At 39.4% G+C, this 18159-nt stretch overlaps 1 protein-coding gene across 5 annotated transcripts in view; it reads right to left on the bottom strand.

Annotated features, from left to right (window-relative positions):
• The window catches only part of acot7 (acyl-CoA thioesterase 7), a 76755-nt gene that overhangs the window by 39459 nt on the left and 19137 nt on the right, over positions 1-18159 (bottom strand). For 3 of the 5 annotated variants that reach the window (XM_085145150.1, XM_085145151.1, XM_085145147.1), the window contains exons 4-7: positions 15463-15554; positions 15040-15154; positions 13940-13954; positions 13257-13343 (exon numbers count right to left, since the gene is read on the bottom strand). In XM_085145150.1, coding sequence (XP_085001276.1) covers positions 13257-13343; positions 13940-13954; positions 15040-15154; positions 15463-15554 — 309 coding nt within the window. Of the gene's footprint in view, positions 1-13256; positions 13344-13939; positions 13955-15019; positions 15155-15462; positions 15555-18159 lie in introns of all 5 variants that reach the window. The other 2 variants (XM_085145148.1, XM_085145149.1) reach the window with 2 other exon arrangements.

Raw genomic sequence — 18159 nt, 5'->3', positions numbered from 1 at the left:
GCCGAAGTTTGTTATTACAGTCGTTATCAATGACTGGGTACTCAGTCTCAGCCCTGCAGCTATTCCAAAGTGCAACAGTGAAGTCTGTTCTCTGTGAGAGATGAAACTACAAACGCTCAATAGCCTCCTTTTAAAGTCAACAGGAAGGTGTGCATTTGATTAAGATGTAGACAGATTGAGTGAAAAGTATCACATTTCAAACAATTCAACAACAAAAAAGTTTACAGACCACCTTTTCACTCGCAAATAAAGCTTGGAAATAGTCTGATGTGCAAGAAAACAGTTTGAAATCAAAGTTTAGAGATTACACGAAAGCTTTGCCGTTTATACAACACGCAACTTGGCAACTTGTGTCAAATGCAAAGGAAGCAGTTGTTAGTTGAGCTCTCGCAGAAAGCAAGTGTGTGGCTTAAAATGAACAGAAAAAAGAAAGAGGATGGCGTCTGCTTGTCTTCTCTGTTAAAGAGTCTGTGCACTCTGTGAAAGAGTGTGTGCACTCTTTCACATGTGCTTTTGTGAACCTACGCTCATTTGAAGACAGACGTACCCTCCGCTAGACACTCCGGTTGCCTCAGTTGTTCCCTCTGAGCTGCTTTTTGTATGGCTTGTGTTACAGCAAATCAATAAGTGTGCTTTCTGATTGCTGATTTGGCTCCCGAGGGTTCATACCATCTGCACTGTGTAGCTCTGTTTGTGACAGCCAAATGTGTGGGAGTACAAACAGAATGTACCGCTTCTCCAAAAATCAGCATTCACTGTAAAAAGTGGGCCCACTGAGTTGATTAAGAACTAAACACGCTATTACTGAGACATGCTCTTACAACAAATCATGTTCAGAGAATAACGGTAATTTTATTTACCGTCCCAGTGTCTGCAAAGTGACACTGTCCAGCTAAGTAGAACCATTACAGGCTGTACTAGTTCATGACTTTCCAACAGGACGTTTTAAAATAGAAAATGGATTAGCGCTGACTCTGATGTGTGATTATTTGGTTCAACTCAAACCCAAAACAAAAAACGGCTGATTGATTAAGTATATTTGTCAAAAGTGCTCTCTGACTGAGGCTGATGATATGACTACGTTTAAGGAAATGCTGTTGCCACACATAAATGGGACAGTAGCATGTTAAGCTAAAATGTGTTTGGGCAAACAAAATTATGTCCTTAAATCTGTTGCAAAGTTGTTTTTATTGTTTTTTTTTAAAGCAACTTTTTTTAAATCTTGTTTTGTGTTTTGCTTTGTTTTTGTTTTTTTCATTTCTGCTATGTTGTGAAAATTGATGGGATCTCACCTAAGATAAGATGAAAATTTCCCCTGGGTACAAGGCACAGCAGGCTACTACAATTCAAAGCCTGTAGCTGTCGTGTATGAGCATGTAACACTTAATGGAGATGGATCCTGACCTGAACAAGATGATAAAATTGAAAGTAAATGCCGCTTTACATCAAAGTGGTAAACTTCCCGACTTTAGTTTGTTAGGATCCCCCTCTAACTGAAAGTTCCTCTCAGCTCACTCCATTTTATCTACCAACAAATTTAATCATTACCTTATTAAAAAACAAAACAAAAAGGGAGACAATAACATTTTTTCATAGTACTGTTTGCATGCAAAATAGGTCACATAATCACCCTAACATTTATAACAACTTCTAGCTGTTGTTTTGGATTTCGGCTGCATTTATTTTTTCCGTCTCACAGCTCTGATCGATGTTTTTAAACAGAGGAAGCAGCTGTTTTCAGGGAAAATCCCCCACCCAGGACTAGACTACATGCAAAGTTAGTAACCGGCTCATTAACAGAGTGAAGCATTTAGCAGCAAAAGGCCAGATATTTCCCTGTTACAGAATCTGATCTGAAATATCAGTTTCTGTAAGTAGATATTAAAGATTCTACACATAGTAAGTAAACAGCTGTCCTTCCCTTTGCTACATTATGTGTTTTATCATTTAGGATTTTAGGAAGACTTTTTATTTAAAGGTCATTTCAGTTTTTGAATGATGAGCTTCTTAGTTATAAGAATATTGATATTTGGCTTAGCAAAATCTTGCTTCCCTGACATAAACTGATAACCATCCAGGCATCGGGCTGTTTTTCAGCTGTTAATGAACTGCAACATTTTATGTAAATCTTTTCCACTAAAGTTAAGGCATTTGGTAGTGAAAAGATAATTTATTGTATTATACATCAATCATACACTCAGATTTGTTACAAGGTTATTACAATTGAAGCTGAAATCTGAGAGTAGAATTTAAGGCAGCAATCTAACTGAGCCAGATAAGCAGTAAGTAGATAGTGCAGCTCCATTTTCTACATTAATGTCTTGTTTGTCGTCATTTCAAACAACAAAGTATCCGAGTCGGAAGCAGCCGTGCGTCAACAGATAAACCCAGAGACTTCTGGCGGCTAAGAATAACTACAAGCACTTTTTCGCTAGAAGTTTAATGGCCTTGCTGAGAGGCATTTATGAAGAATCGTCAACATTATCTACATTTTTAAAATTTTGTTAAGTTTACTTTTGTTTTTTTCCACAACATATGCTTGTCAAATTACAGGAATATGCTTTAGCACTTCCCAGACTAGTTCATTAGCATTACTCATCAGCAGCAGTAAAGTTATAGGCTGTATTTACTTCAGAGCGCTGCTATTAAATTAAGTTGTTGTTGGGGAAAAGCAGTGCGTGCCAGTGTGTATAAAGAACATGGGGGATGCTAGGACCCCAGTTGTTTTATTAAAAAGCTGACCAGAGCTACAAAAAAACAAAAAAACAAAACCTTTTGTTACGTGGACAGGACATGATGGATAGAATAGAATAGAATAGAAAGCATTAAATAAAGAAAACATTAAATATATAATAAAAAACATGTTTTATACGCATAAAATCAATAAGATATAACTTCTTTCATATAGCCCTTTACTTTTTTCATCTGCATCCTACTACATGCCACCTGTCGCCTATTTAAAATGCTTACTTACTGTGTATAGTTCCTTATTAATCCAACATTTAAGCACATAAGTGGCTGTGTAACATGTGCATGAAATATGCAACTTTCAATGTACATGAACTACATGAAAATGTACATAGGAGGAACATCATGGACAACGCATTATTGACACTTAAAGGTTAACTTCTGTCTGGCAGACATTTTTTGTACTAATTGAAATAAATTTTAAAAGCTAATTTTAAAAAAGCTAAACTGCAATTTTGGTAAATGCAGTGTCTTATTTACTGTCCACAGAAGAGACAACAGTCAAAATCAGGTAACTGCTGACAACTCATTTTAGCTGCACATATTCCACATTTCTTGAACCCAAATAAATGTTTGCATATCATTTATTTCTTCCAAGATCAGCTTGGATTCCCAAACTACCAAGTGCAACAAAACCCTATGACTACAATGTTGTGCCACATCAAGTTAAAGACTGCACTGTCCTTGGGGACCAAAGATGCTTGTCTTGATTAATCACTACCATCAGAGGAACTGCTAATGCAACTCCTGCACAAATCTCTCTGTACAGTCAATGTAAAAGGTTAAAGTGAGGCTCAATGTGAGACTGCAAAAGAGGACATGCAAGGCCAAGTCAGCCCTGGGCCTGGCGTTACACATTCACAGAATGACATGGCACACTATGACTCTCCCTTTGCCGTAGGGTGGGAACACAGAAGGCGGGAGGGGGAGGGGCAGCGTGTGTGTGAAGAGGAAAGACAGCTCACTCCAATGGGGAAAAAAGGGCAATTAGCAACCAAGTCCGTAGTGCAGCCCAGTTTGCCATGGGGCAGAATACCTCAGTGATTAGATTCCTTGTGACGATTTTCCCAAATCTTCACGGACAATGCTCTCCATAGGCAACAGGCACAATGAGAACAATGAAGGAAGTCTTCCAGGCAGCTCTTGTTGCCCATCAACTCTCTGTACTAACTTCAAGCACTTTTAATTAGAACCAGTTCCGCACATTACGCAAGGCACCCATGGATGAAAGGCAGAGACGTGTGAGACCAAAGGATATCGACAGCAAAGCATGAGAGGCCTCAGCCTCTCTTACGCGTTCTCTCATGGCCTCCTATACTCACCCCTTCAATAACTGCGTCTTTATTTTTTTCTGTCCTGCATTTTGTCTGTCCTCATCTACAGCTGACAATTTTGTCCACAACTCGGCCCCCACCCCCCAACACGTGCTTTAATCATGGACAGTATCAAATGGTTCAAACTGCCTCCTAATGAGCTGTTACTATAGAAACAGCTCTTGTTAACATTACTGCCATGCAGCAACCCACCCACATCTTCTTACAAAGTCCCATACGCTACATTTTTTGTATATTTTAACGTTCTGGGTGAGCTTTATTAAACAGTGTGGCTCCTAAAAAATGCTATATGTGCTAATTACAAGCACGGTCATAGTTACCATTTACCTGATGCCACAGAAAATGACTCATAAAATTCCTGTAATGGAAATTCTGTAAAGAAAAACCCAAAAAAACAAAACGTGTTTTTCGATAAAGGGATTCGCCACCTATGAAGGTGTGTTTCATCTTCTCCTGTCAATTATTTTTCAACATTTAAACCTTGGCCTTCATTAGAGTGATTGACATGGCTGCTTTCTGTTAAGAAATACCTACTAATTAATGATAAGTAACATACGAATAAGCACCATAGTTTGGAGGACAACCATAAAAATGGATACATGTAAGATTTCTTATAATTTCACCTGGTGAGTTATAAAAAACAAAATTATATGAGAGGGAAAACTATCTATAGAGACTAAAGAGCTTTTTGAGGAGCTATAAAAAGTTCATTTCTATTCATTTGTAAATTTGGGCATTATAAAGTGGAGGTTTCTGGCCTGTCTCAAGTGGCCTTTCCAGGAACTACAGTTTTTGATATTTTCATCTTTCCTTAATTCATAGTTTTCACCACTGCGCTATTTTGGGTTACCTGTATTGTTCCTTTAAGATGCCTCTCTAAATACCTTGGTTGTAACATGGTTATCTTACTAACTGTTGCTTTTTGTATCAATTCAAAACAGTTCAGCTAGTCTTCTTTGACCTCCAGAGAGCTGCGTTCAATGTGTATATTTTGTCTTTTTCGGAGCACTCTCTTCTTATCCCTAGAGATGGTTGTGTGGGAAAATCCAAGTAGATCAGCAGTTTCGGAAATAGACCAACAACTGCTGAAGTCATTTAAATTGCATTTCTTCCCTTTTCGGTTTTAACCTTATTGGTTCATCTTGATTATATGGGCATACCTGAATGCACTGAGTAGCTGCCATATTAGAGTTTTGCTTTGACAAGCAGTGGAGCAGGTGTATCTAACAAAGTGGTCGGTGAGTGTGCGTATCCATGTGAATTGGACATACAGACATCTATAAATATACAAACTGGGTCAGCAGGAGACCATACGAACTGGACAGGAAACCAACTTTAACAAGAGACAATTGGCTCAAGTCACTTTGCTATTCCAAAAAAAACAAAACAAAAAAAGCAAAAAACAAAGATAAACACATAATACACTATATATTTGTTTGGCAATTTATGAGCATGGTCATGCTTTAAAATTGACTACACAAGTTAATGAATCGCCTCTTTTTATTTTCAGAGAAAGTCTGACCTGCTTAGACCCCACAATTAGTGCAACTTATACTTGAGGTATATCAGCAGAATTCAGCTGAGGGGGCAGAGTGACTTTATTGGGTAGGCAGAGATAAATAAACTCACATAGGATCCAACACAGGCTTGTTATACCAGTCTATCAGCTTGTGATGAGCTGAATCAATCGGCTGTAGTTAAAGTTGGTGCATTTTCTCTCTTCTATTGATTTCAAGTCATTGTTTAGCACAATTAAACCAACGCTTCTCTAACACTACTCCCTGCTAATGCCTGGTTTTAACATCATGTAGCTCCTGTGCTTTCCTTCTATGAATATGACCATAAGCAGTTTGAAATATTTTACTTGTAATTTTTAAAAAAAGTTTTTGTAATGCACATGTTTTTGAACAACCAAACAATCTTTTCTTTCATATAAACCTGCACAGTATTGGAGATTGTCTGATTGTTGAGGTTTTCTCTGAATTATTGTAGGGTCATTGCCTTACAATACCTGACAATACCACCTTGATATGACTGTTGTTGTGATATAAATAAAAGTAATTTGAAATTGAACTTAATTATAGATCAAACTTGATTTAAAATCAGGATTAAATATTTGCTTTCTTACTGTGATGCATTGGTTTAGCTCTGCAGGAGGGGTTTTCTGAGATATCATTGATGTTTTTTGGTTTTGTTTTTTGATTTTTTAGAGATTCGGACAGCGAAAGTACCTGTGCACAGAACCACAACGTGCAGATGCACGCATTAATCGGTGGCATGAGAGACACTCTGTCTATTAGCAGTCCAGGATTTCTTCATAACATAGCATTTGCGTGGACAAACATTACAAAACACAGCTTACAGTGTTGTCTTTTTATTTTTCTCTCGCTTTATGTTTTTTTGTTCTAGTTGTTTTAATCGGGTCGCAGTGGTGTCCACCTGTGGCAATCAGCTGCTGTTTCCATAGAAACAGGTGGCACGCTTCCTTAGAACACAATGGGTGGAGGGAGCGGGCAGAGAGAGAAGAGAGAGAGAGAAAGGGGGCAGGATATAATAACGAGAAGTAAGCAGATGGTAAAGAATAAGCAACAAAACAAAGAAAAGTAAAAAAAAAAAAAGAAAAGGAAGTCCTTTCACCATAGATTGTGAAAGCACCAGAACTGCATTTCAAAATCCACTGATGTGTTTTCTCATTTATTCCTGGCGTTATGTAGTCATGCATATAGTTTTGGATTTGTGTGACTAATTTTTGAGACATCTGTCTCTAAACCACCTGCTGGGATGAAAGGAACCAACTGTGCTTCTCAAACAGTGCTCTATATCACCACATACCTCAAAGGGACTATATTCCTCAGTAGAAATCAGTTTTAAAAATAAACTTTTGAAAAAATATTGGAAGTTTGTTGAATAATATCCAAACTACATTGCATCCGCATGCTAGAAACCAAAACAGGTCAAGATGTAATTGATTTATTTAGTAAACCAGCGGGCCTTCCTCTGCTGTTAGACATGGCTGTTTTAGGGTCAGGATTACCAGTTGATCTGGGAGTGACATAAGTGGCTCCAGCCAATCATGTCTAACAACTCAGGAACACCCACTCCTTTTCTGTACAGACTCCTTACCCAAGTGGAGAAAAGACTGTAAGGTTTTGAGAGCGTGCACCCTGGCTCTGTGACCTCACTTGGTTATGTAAACAAATTAAGTGCAGTGAAGGCAGCAGAAGCGAACAACAGGGAACACTGCCTAACAAGCAACGGCATGTACAGAAAGAGTCGGCAGCGTGTGCATACGTGCGTTCTAAATGACCTGCATGCTTGTTCCACATTTGATTTTTAATTGGGCAGAGTTCTCAGCAAACCCTCTTAATTAAAAAGGCAACCGTGACACGTGCGAGACTTATATGTCCCACCTTGCTCCCCCGCCCCCGCTGCCCCGTCCTGTCTCCTTTTCACCTCTCTCTTTCTCAGTCAACATCTCTCTTCTGCTTCTCTTCCTCCTTATATATACTGTGTCTCTCTGATGGCCTCTTTACATAGCTGACCTCAATAGAAATGTCAGCATGAGGCAAGAACATCGAAGCCCAAACAATATATCTCAACTGATAAAAGGCATCTGGTCTGCGCTGATAAAATGCTGTTTTTCTTTTATAGAAGGGCAGCCTGAATGCCTTCTAGTAAGAGTTTGCTTATTATAAGGTTGGAACATCAGATAAGCAGATTTTTGTTGTTACAGTTGGCTTAAACATCAAATCTGACTATGCTACCCTCGTGTTTGTCTTGCCTTTAATCTTAGTTCGCTTTCTGTTTGCACAGTGCTTTGTTTCTCTTTTTCTCTAAAGTACACTGAAAAAAGGTTGTTTTTAGGGGGAGTGTGGATAAAACCCAGCAGCATCCAGAAGGAAACCAAAAAAACTAAAAAGATCTGTTCAGGGTTGTACAGACACAGATTTTCAGTTATAATACTATTAAAAAAAATAATTTCTCTACATAAAAATGGCTGAATTTTTGAAGCAAGAAATTTGAACATGCCCCAAATCCAAGCACCTCGAGTAGCATGAAGTACAGATAACAAGCACATGTACCTCCTGTTACAAAGAGCTCCGCTCGCTGTTTCAGTGGTTTATTTCCTGCTTCGTTGTTCAGCATTTTGTTTTTTCCCTCATTGCATTCCTCCTCATAACACCGAGTGCCGTTATGCAAGTAACACAGAACGACAACCACCCAAGCAGTTACTTAAGCAATGCAACAGTGCACACATGCACATAAATGTTCTCCATTCACTTAGGACACCAAGAGCACTAAAAGCAAGAAAAATGCTTCTCAAGGACGTTTCTCCTTGGATTAAATCAGCAGTTCTTCGACTGTGCCTCTGTTAGGCTGGGGGTTAAAGGTAAAGTCAGTCGTGCTAATCCAAATGCTTATTTTTACAAATTCAGCAAATAGTTTTTCATGGTCCATAAGCTGTCTGTTCTAGTTCACACTAAAATAACAGGGATAGTTTTTGCACAAATTCCTCTACAAATGGGAGAAATAACATCTCACTCACAGACCTCATAGCTTAAGTCACAGCTTTGTGTTCCATCAAACTAATAACAGGGATCCTTCACGCTCAGAATACTTCTATCAATCCCTTTTCCACTTGTTTGACCAATCCCTTCTTACCAGTTTTTCCTTGAAGGATTTTGTCCAAATTCTTCTTGTATTTGATCTGTGTTGCTTCTTTCTCTGTCATTATTATTTGTTCTTTCAGGCGGCCTTTGTGTCCTCTTGTATGAACAGACACTCTTAATGTAAGAACAGACTCAAATATAGCACTTTTCATGGAAAAGCTCAAGGAAGAACAATGAGCCCAACCAGAAGAAACGTTCCTTTACAACAGTGTTGATTTTGAGAATTGTTTCACGTATACTTTTCTGCATGTTTCCAGTAACCCCCAAGCTAGGGCTAATATGAGGCTGAAAGTATAAACCTTGAGCCAGTCTCTCCACTTGGTCTGCTAACTTCAGACAGTTGTTTACTTGGCAGAGCATTGAATCTGGCAGTTACCCGTCTGATCCTGCCCACCAAGATTTCCTGGAGCCACTCTTTCATAATCCCCTGGGTTATGAAGGGGAGTAGAAGCCTCTCCTGCTTCTAAATGTGCTGGGCCAGCCAATGCTTTTCCTGTCCTTGAGTTTTTTGCCAGTCCATTTGACCCTTCTCATTTACAAATTAACTAGCAACTATTTGTGCATATGTGTCGGCTGAGGTTTTCCCTGTTCTCAGTCGCAGGCAGTCAATATCTGCTGTGTCACGGTGTTTGCTTCTGAGGAAAAAGTCCCCTTGCAGTCTGCCTGTGGATCATCAGTGCAGTACCTAAATCAATCTAACAGCTAACTCTCACTAATACTTGATGCTGTGCTTGAGTTCTTTTCTGTTGTTTGTTTGACAACATTACATAAGATGTGTTTTTTGGTTCAGCAATGAGAAAGAGACATCCATTTGCCATCTAAGACTGGAACATTCCTCTTTGTTCACCTGCACCTTGTCATGGTCCTGGGCCACGTTGGCCCAGTATTCTTGGTTTTCGTGTGTTTTGTATTTTGTTCTTTATTTATGCCATGGTTCCTAGGTTCTGTTAAGATGTTCCTTATTTGATTACCCTCTGTGTATCTGTGAGCCCTCGTTTCCCCTCCTTGTGTTTTATTCCATGTTTTCCCCAGCCCGTTATGTCTGTGCTCTCCCCGTGCTCTCTCTCCTCCTGTCTGAACCTCTGTGTACTTCCTGTTTTACTTTGACAGTCTCCCGTCAGTGTTGCGTTTACTCCTGCCCTGACTTGTTATGATTATCAGTGTCACCTGTGTTCCCCGTGTGCTCCCACTTCCCTCGTTAACCCTCTGTGTATTTATGTCTGTGTCTCCCTCAGTTCTGTGTCGCGTTCTCCCTCATTCATGGCTGTGTGTTTCTCCGTGCAATATGTTATAGTTTCCAGTTTAGTTTGTATGGTTTTTCTGTCCAGCAATAAAGCTGTGTTTTGAGTTCAATCCTGCCTCCGTGAGCTTGCATTTGGGTCCTCATCCTGCCTGCACACAGCCGCAACCATGACACACCTAGAGGTTAAAGTGGGACGGAACGATCCAGAAAAGCATTCCTGCGCCTTCAGTTAATGAGTAATTACATCTGATGGGCTTCATGTCCTGCAGCTATTGCCACCGAGGCAGTTAAGTCACCCAAGGGACCTGCGTACATTTCCTGCAACATTTCAAATAGCTCAACAAATATGAGCAGTTTGGCACACAGTGTGTCTCCTAGTTAAAGGTATAGTTGTTGTATTTTCCAGGCCAAAAAAAAATGATAATGTGTGTTATTTTACTCTTCGAGAAGGGGAAAGATGTAATAATGAAAGGGCTAGACATGAAGATGAGAGACTATTGTCAGTGCACAGCAGAGCACAGCAGGCTAAACTGGGTGATTTGCAGTATTGTTTACAGTTTTCAGTGATGGACTAGATGCAGTGGTGCAGGGCAGAGTGCGGTCTCCATGGTCACCATTAGGTAAGGTCATGGGTTGCAGTAGAGACATTATAAGAGACAGAAATGACACTAAATTTATATGAGAATTTTTCAACTGCAAAGATGGTGGCAGATACACCTTCCAGAGGAAAACAGCTTTTAAACCCGTATTTGTGAGATAAGTTGGCAAATTCTGAACAGATATTCTGCGCATGCAGTTTTTGTTTTATGTTTAATGTTAATCAAAAACTAATCTAAATAATCTTTCAAAATAAGCGTGTTTAAGTATGGCTGCAGGAATCGCTTCTAGGTGCCCTTTTGAAAGAGTCATTGATTTAAATTTAAACCAATAACGCTCTTTAGCAGCACTTGCCAAATGCTACTTTTATGCTGCCTTTATACAGGCTAGAAACTGGAAAGTAGCCCTGATGGTTGATGGTTGATTTAACATATGTATTGAAGAACTTAGCTGGCAAAATCCACAAAGAGCGTCAAACCTGAGAAACAGACTTATTTGTTATGGAGTCATTTCCCTCCAGTGCTCCAGTGTTCCCCCACCTGCAAAATCCCACTTTAACCTCCACCTACACAGAACCTACACAGACATTGGGTTACTCTGCCTTTACTTTAACACAAGCATTAACACCAAAAAACAAACAATATATATTATATTATATTTATGTCTTTCCTCGCTGCTATCTTCTTCTGCGCCTCTAAATCTGTCTCACTTTGCCCAAACCTGTTTGCCTTACTGTATGTTCTCCACTCTGAGCAGCTGTTTTATCCTCCACAACTCCCTGCAGAATTTTCATACTGTACTGAGGCAGTGAATGGGCTGACCTGTCCCTGCGTTGAATACTAAACAGCATGTCATTCGTGCTCTTTGTTTTACTTGCGTGAGAATGACAAAGAAGTCTGACAGACGCAGATGACAAATGGCAGACGGCAACTTGAAAACACTGAGCTCCGAAATGGCTTGTCAGCAGCTGTTAGTGAATCAATCACACAGTGTGAATAAAACTAAAAGCACTTTTAAAATTTCACTTTCTACTGATTTGAGCAAATAGCAAGTTTTGGTTGTTTGCTTACATTATCTTTGATGTGCACTCACCAGCCTCTTTCTTAGGTACACTTGATCAACTCAATAAACGAAATATCTTATCAGCTCATCACATAGCAGCAACTCAGTAAATATAGGCATATCAATATTTGAGTATCAGAAATGTGATTTAAGTGACTTTGAACGTGGCACAGCTGTAGGTACTAAACCACTCATCTACTGGGATTTTCCCACGCAACCATCTCTAAGGTTTAAAGAGGAGGGTCTGAAAAAGAAAAATATCCAGTGAGTGGCAGTACTCTGGAACTCTGCATTGAATTGATAGACAGGCACCAGTAACTCAAATAACAACCAAGTTATAACCAGGACATGCAGAGGAGCATCTCTGGAGACACAACAAAACACAACAAGCAGTGAAGCCGTGGGCTATAGCAGCAGAAGATCATACCAGGTGCCACTCCTCTCAGCACTGAACAAGAAACTGAGGCTATAGTTTGCACAATCTCACCAAAATTGTACAACAGAAAATTGGAAACATGTTGAATTCTCATTTTCTGCTGCAGCATTCAGATGTTAGGGGCACAATTTGGTGTCAACAACATGAAACCATGGATCCATCCTGCTTGTTTTAGTGCTTCAGGTGATGGTGGTTTAATGGTGCACGAGATATTTTCTTGGCAAACTTTAGGCTCCATCATTTAAATGCCACAACCTACCTGAGTATTGCTCTTGATAGTGAGCATCCTTCTATGATCACAGTGTACCCATCTTCTGATGGCTGCTTCCAGTAATATAACAAACCATGTCATAAAGTTCAAATTATCTCAAACTAGTTTCTTGAACATAACAGTTAGTTTCCTGTATAGAAATGTTCTCCACAGTCACCAGATCTCAATCCAGTAGAGCACCTTTGGGATGTGGTGGAACAGGATATTCACATCATGGATGTAGAGCCAATAATACTACAGCAACTGTGTGATGCTGCCATGTAAACATGAACCAAAATCTCTGAGAAATGTTTCCAACACCTTGTTGAATCTATGCCACGAAGAATTAAGGCAGCTCTAAAGGCAAAAGGAGGTCCAGCCCAGTACTAGTGAGGTCTACCTTATAAAGTATCCAGTGAATGTGCATAGAATACAGTAGCATCAGCTACTGTTGTGTGTAGGCTCTTCATATAAATAATTAGTAAGCAGCAGTCAACATGCAATCCATTCATTCATGCAATATAGCTTTGGATGTGAAGAAAATGTATATGCTTAAGACTGGATTAAGGCTAAGAGGAAGAATGAAGCCTTCATTAGTTTGAACCATGTAATGCTATGTTAATTTGCCCTCTTTGATAGTTTGAAAATGTATTTCTATCTTTAACAGCTTAATAATTTATTCTATAAATGAAGTTTATGACTAATGAGTCATGTGTTTAATAACACTGAGTTTAGCCAGACTGTAGTTAACCTAAATCTTCATCAAGAATTTAGTGTGTTTTTTCATGTTCCCTCATGCTGCAGTATAAAAAAAATGCTAAATGCTCAGCTCTCAGATACATATTAGTGGGAGACTCTGAAATTACCTGTACAACATTTCATCAGTGAATGTATCTAGAAAAAGAAATAGACTAACCTCCATGAACATAGTCATGTAGTGTACAGTCTGAAGGGCCCACCAGATGAATCAGACTCGACTGGCTAAAGCCAACAGTGTGCTTTTCTGCAAGGCAAACAGACAAACACACATTCAACAGAAAAATTAAAAAATAATAAACAATTTAAGGTAGAGCTTGACGAACAGGGCCAGCGTATCATTCGATATAAGCCATTTACCAATACATTGGTGCTGATTGTATTGCCAGCAGTGACAAATTAAGATTTGAAAAAGAAAAGAAAAGGGAAGGATGGGAGAAACACCCTTCGGACATCTTATGTGGAGTGGTTTTGCAGAGTTTGTCCACCAGAGGGCACTCTTGCAACTTCCCTGTTAGCAAGGCACTTAGCAAAGGCACATACACAACAACCAGCTGATCCAATCAGAACTAAGCAGAGCATAAGCAACTAATCCACAATTTTACTGTTATATTGTGTTAATAATGACTCAAAAACAAGTGCACATAATAAATAAACAGGGAAATATGTTTGTTTTGTGTTTCTGAAAGAAACAAATCTGTCTATCTGTATCAGTCTTAAAATATGTCTGTATCGGTCAGCCTAAAAAAAATTGAATTCATTTAAAAATGAGCAAAGCAAGCCAATGCCAACAATACCTTCATGCATAAATAGATTCTGCCATGCTACTTGCTGATCACATACCTTTTGGTGGATCCTCTGATGAAGCAGCGTGACAAAATTAGGGAATTTGATTAGAGTCTTAACAGTTTTAATATGGATGAATACATGTATATAGCACCTAATGATGAATACAATACTTTTAATGCACACCTGTAAATGTAGAGCACATGACCACTCAATCCTACAACATGTAAACAAGAAGCAGAGGCCTGACTACTTATAGAAAATACTACAAAAGAAGAAACATAAAAGTTGAAGAAGAAAATAAAACAGATGTCTTTGCTTGGACATTTAGTGAGAGTGTTGCTGAAACTGGTGAGATCAGAGTGTGAATGTTAGATTGAAAGCACTTAAACGGAGAAATAATTGTTGGTATGAATGGGTGAATGAGCCATGTTGCGTGAAGCACTTTAAGAGATCAAGTGGAGTAGAAAAGCGAAATATAAGAACCAGCCAATTTGCCATTCGTGTGTGAAGACAGTCAAAGTAAAACGCATACTTTAGTGGCTCTGAAAAAAAATCGGTTTAGGAGGTATTTTTAAAGCTAACTCAAGAGGGTATCACCCGCTGCCAGAGAAAGAAAGCCTCAGAAATGAGAAAAGAAGTGCCCACGCAGCAGTGTTTCCAAATGGATCCATTTCTGGGTTCTTCAAGTGCTCTTGTGAGGATGCTAGGGCCCACGTGTTTACATGTTAAATGTTTAAATGTATTCCTGTGGACGCGCTCTGAGAGCACTCCAGGGATTCTTCACTTGCTTGATTTATCATTGTTTTATCTTGATATTCAGCAATAATATCTCTGTGTTTTAACTTTGAAAAAAGCATTTGCTTTTGACTTCCTGCTGCGGCTCAGCATGAATTCATGGTGCCAGCAGTGAAAATACATCAAAAAACAAATTGCTTCTCCCGTCACTGCATTAATTGGGCAACAACAAAGATGGCTGTACAGTATTTTTAGTATTTTTATGGCATACTATTAGCAAACCCCATGAGGGAGGAAATGGAAGAAATTTCACTCATATCTGCATCATCACTGAAAACTTGTAAGATAGGGAAACGACTTCTATAGCTGTGGTTTTGTATCTGCAAACTGATATGGGACCCTAAGCTTGAATATATTACCTGGGTTGGGTGGAGATGGCATCACCTCTTCAGGCCTCGCCTTGGTCTCCAGTCTCTCCATCTTCTGAGCCTCATAGCGCTTCCTGCCCTCTTCCTCTTGTTCAGCACTAGCATACTGTAGAAAGAATATATTCAACATGCTGAACACTTGTGCATAGATCCACTCGAACACCACTCTCTGCACAAATGCACGAGGAGTAAAGCAAAGAATTGAAACAAGCAGGTATTCAAAACAAAGATGAGCGAAAGGGACTTTTCACATTGTTAAATGTCAGTCATTTCTATCTTGACCATATAGCCTTGCTCGTGTCATTTTAGATGTGGGGCTGGGGGAAGGTGGGTGGAAAGGTCACTGAGACACAGAGAAGCTAAAGGATAAAATGCCACAATTTTAAGATGCAAGCAATTTGAGTTTCCATGTACCTTGATGGGTGGCACCTCCATGATCTTGTCAACATTTTGCAGAGAGCAGGAGACGTACCACAGCACTGCCTTGTTGGCCAGCTTCTTGGCACCTGCAGTCACAGAGAAAAGGTTGAGTACATGTCCTAGGGAAAATGTCAGGGAACGCGTCATTTCTACCAAATGAAGAGGCAACGTTTTTGTGACCATAATCTAATTGGCGAGAAATTTTGACATCTTGATGTCTTTCAAATAAAACAACAATGGAGCAAAGAATTTTGAAACGGCTGTTGTCAAAACAGACACTTTTATTAATACCACAATAAAGGCCACTTCAGTTTTTAACAAGTCAATTGGCGCTGCCTGTTTGCATAAGATTTGTCTTTCTTGTGAAAAGAAAAGGAGAAGAAAACACTTTGTGTTCAAACACAATAGTTGTTGCCTGTTCAGAAAACAAGTACTCACAGTCACGTAGCTAGCTAAGCCCGGCGTATCTGTAAATCCTGAATTTTCTGCATTTCAGTGTTATAATTATGAAACCAATGAAACCATGGCAACTCATGCATCATCAAGTGTCTGCACAAATATGTATGTTGGTTATACCACGGTGTAATGCTTTGGCAGTTGGAGGCTGTAGCACTGACTCTGAATTCCTACAGAAAATTCAGAACGAGATGATCAGAAAACAAAACTCATAGAAGTCACATTACATCGCAATCAGCCAGAAAGGTTGTCATAGTGATATATCTGTTCTACTCTGCCCACACTTTTTCACTTAATTTGCTAACACAGAGAGAGAGAGAGGGGCTATTTTAGGTTGGCGTTATGGCGTTGTGGCACGCAGATTAAAGGCAGCATCGGGGAAGCAGGTTGAAGTGAAATGACTGTTTTAAAGGGTTTTTTTTACCTACAATATCCAATTAACTTTTTCAGCTTTCGAGCTTTGAAGTCCTTTTTGAGGCCTGAATGAGCAAAATGTTTTATTGAACGTCTTGCATTTTTATTACGATAACTTGAGTCAAATTTCATAAATGTGCATGACCACAGGCTTAAAAATAAGGCATCTTTACAGCCTTAGAGAAAATATGTCATTTAATATGTGTCTCAGCGGTGAACCAGCTGGGCTCTTTGCATGAGGACATGTGAAGTTAAGAGAAGAGAGCTGAGCGAGCAGCTTTTAACAGGCTACTCCTGGGAAAATAGCATTTGCATTTTACACCCGAGTTAAAAACTGTGCAGACAGCCAGGCCTCGTTGCCATGCCAACCATGCTTCTTTCCTCCTCCTCTCATTTGTGCCCGCCTTTGTCAGCAACCAGGAAGTTGCCCACAGGAAAAAGGGAGGGATATTTACATATCCTTGACTCTACCCAAGACTGAGTGACTCTACTCTATTATTAGCTACTGATGGACCTTGAAGTGAACTGTGTTTAGGGTGGAGGGAGAAACGAGAGAGAAGCGAGAAGGGAAGAAAGGATGGAAGAACCATTCCCAGTACGACTGATGCCCTTTTTGATCGAAAAGGAACCAGATAACCGGCTTTGAATTTAAAATCCCTCTACATCAAATGGAGACAATGTCAATGTTTGACCATATCCTCATCCAGGCTACAACCTTTTATCCTTCACAGTTCATCCACTGAAACAGCACATATTCTTTTGCATCACGCTTGCAGGCATAGCACATTTTGAAGGCAAGACAAATTTGAGGCAGACCTTGAAAATACAACAGTTTCACAATGTGCCCCTTAGGGCTAATTATTAGACCTTAAGATAACTCTGCATGCTTTTCTCAGGGACACAAAGTACACATATGATCCCATGCAGTGAAAGTTGTTTATTTTCACTGTTTCTTCAAGATTTTTATGTGCAGTATCAGAAGAAGCAGTCTATGTTCTGCCAAAAACAAAAATAAATTATGCAAAATCTAAAATATACCCTCAGCGCAATTAGAAAGCATTTAGATAACTTTCATTTAGCATATGTTGTGTATAACGGGGACATAGGTTAGCATTCACTTCACACCAGGAAATGTATGAGTTTGAGCCTTGCTGCTGTTTTTTTACTGTGTTTGGTGATTTTCTTTGCACCCCAGTTTGCTCCCACAGTCCAAAGTACTGCATGTTAGATTAAACATTGATATGTGTACTGTAGGTACAGATATGAGTAAGCTAAAACTTTATGTCATCTGTGAGACTGGAAAAGTGCAGCGCACATGTCAGTTTAGTCCTAAAAGTAGCAATTTATGTAATATAAATCAGTAGGTTTCCTCATATGTAATATGGTCTCCTTGTTAAAGGTATATATTTTTTTCTGTCACAACATCAAGGAATAAATAGTGCCCTTAAGTGTAAGACTGATCTTTGTAGGCAGGCACCAATCGCTACCCACTGTCAAGGGTACAACCGTAGATGACACAGCCCCACTGACGAGCTGAAGCAGCCTTTAAGTTGCTTTTTAAGGTCAGTATCGTCTGACTGTCTGCATGTAAAAGTGACCATTACTAGAAAAGTGGTTGATTTTGACACGTGTCTACAGACTCACAAAAGCTGGGTCTGAACTAGCAGGAGGGACAGCTTGCTTACTTAGTTTGGATTTACGAATTGCATAATAGGAAGATTTTTGGCTCCATGAACCACGGGCACAAATCTGCTCTGTCAAATTTCTACACTCTGTGCTAACGGATCTCGCTTGACTTTGGGGATGATTTTTCAAGTTCAG

Source organism: Neolamprologus multifasciatus, chromosome 20, assembly GCF_963576455.1.
Source record: "Neolamprologus multifasciatus chromosome 20, fNeoMul1.2, whole genome shotgun sequence".
NCBI lineage: Eukaryota > Metazoa > Chordata > Actinopteri > Cichliformes > Cichlidae > Neolamprologus > Neolamprologus multifasciatus.
Note: the sequence above shows the minus strand (reverse complement) of the source record. Positions and strands in the feature narration are given on the sequence as shown.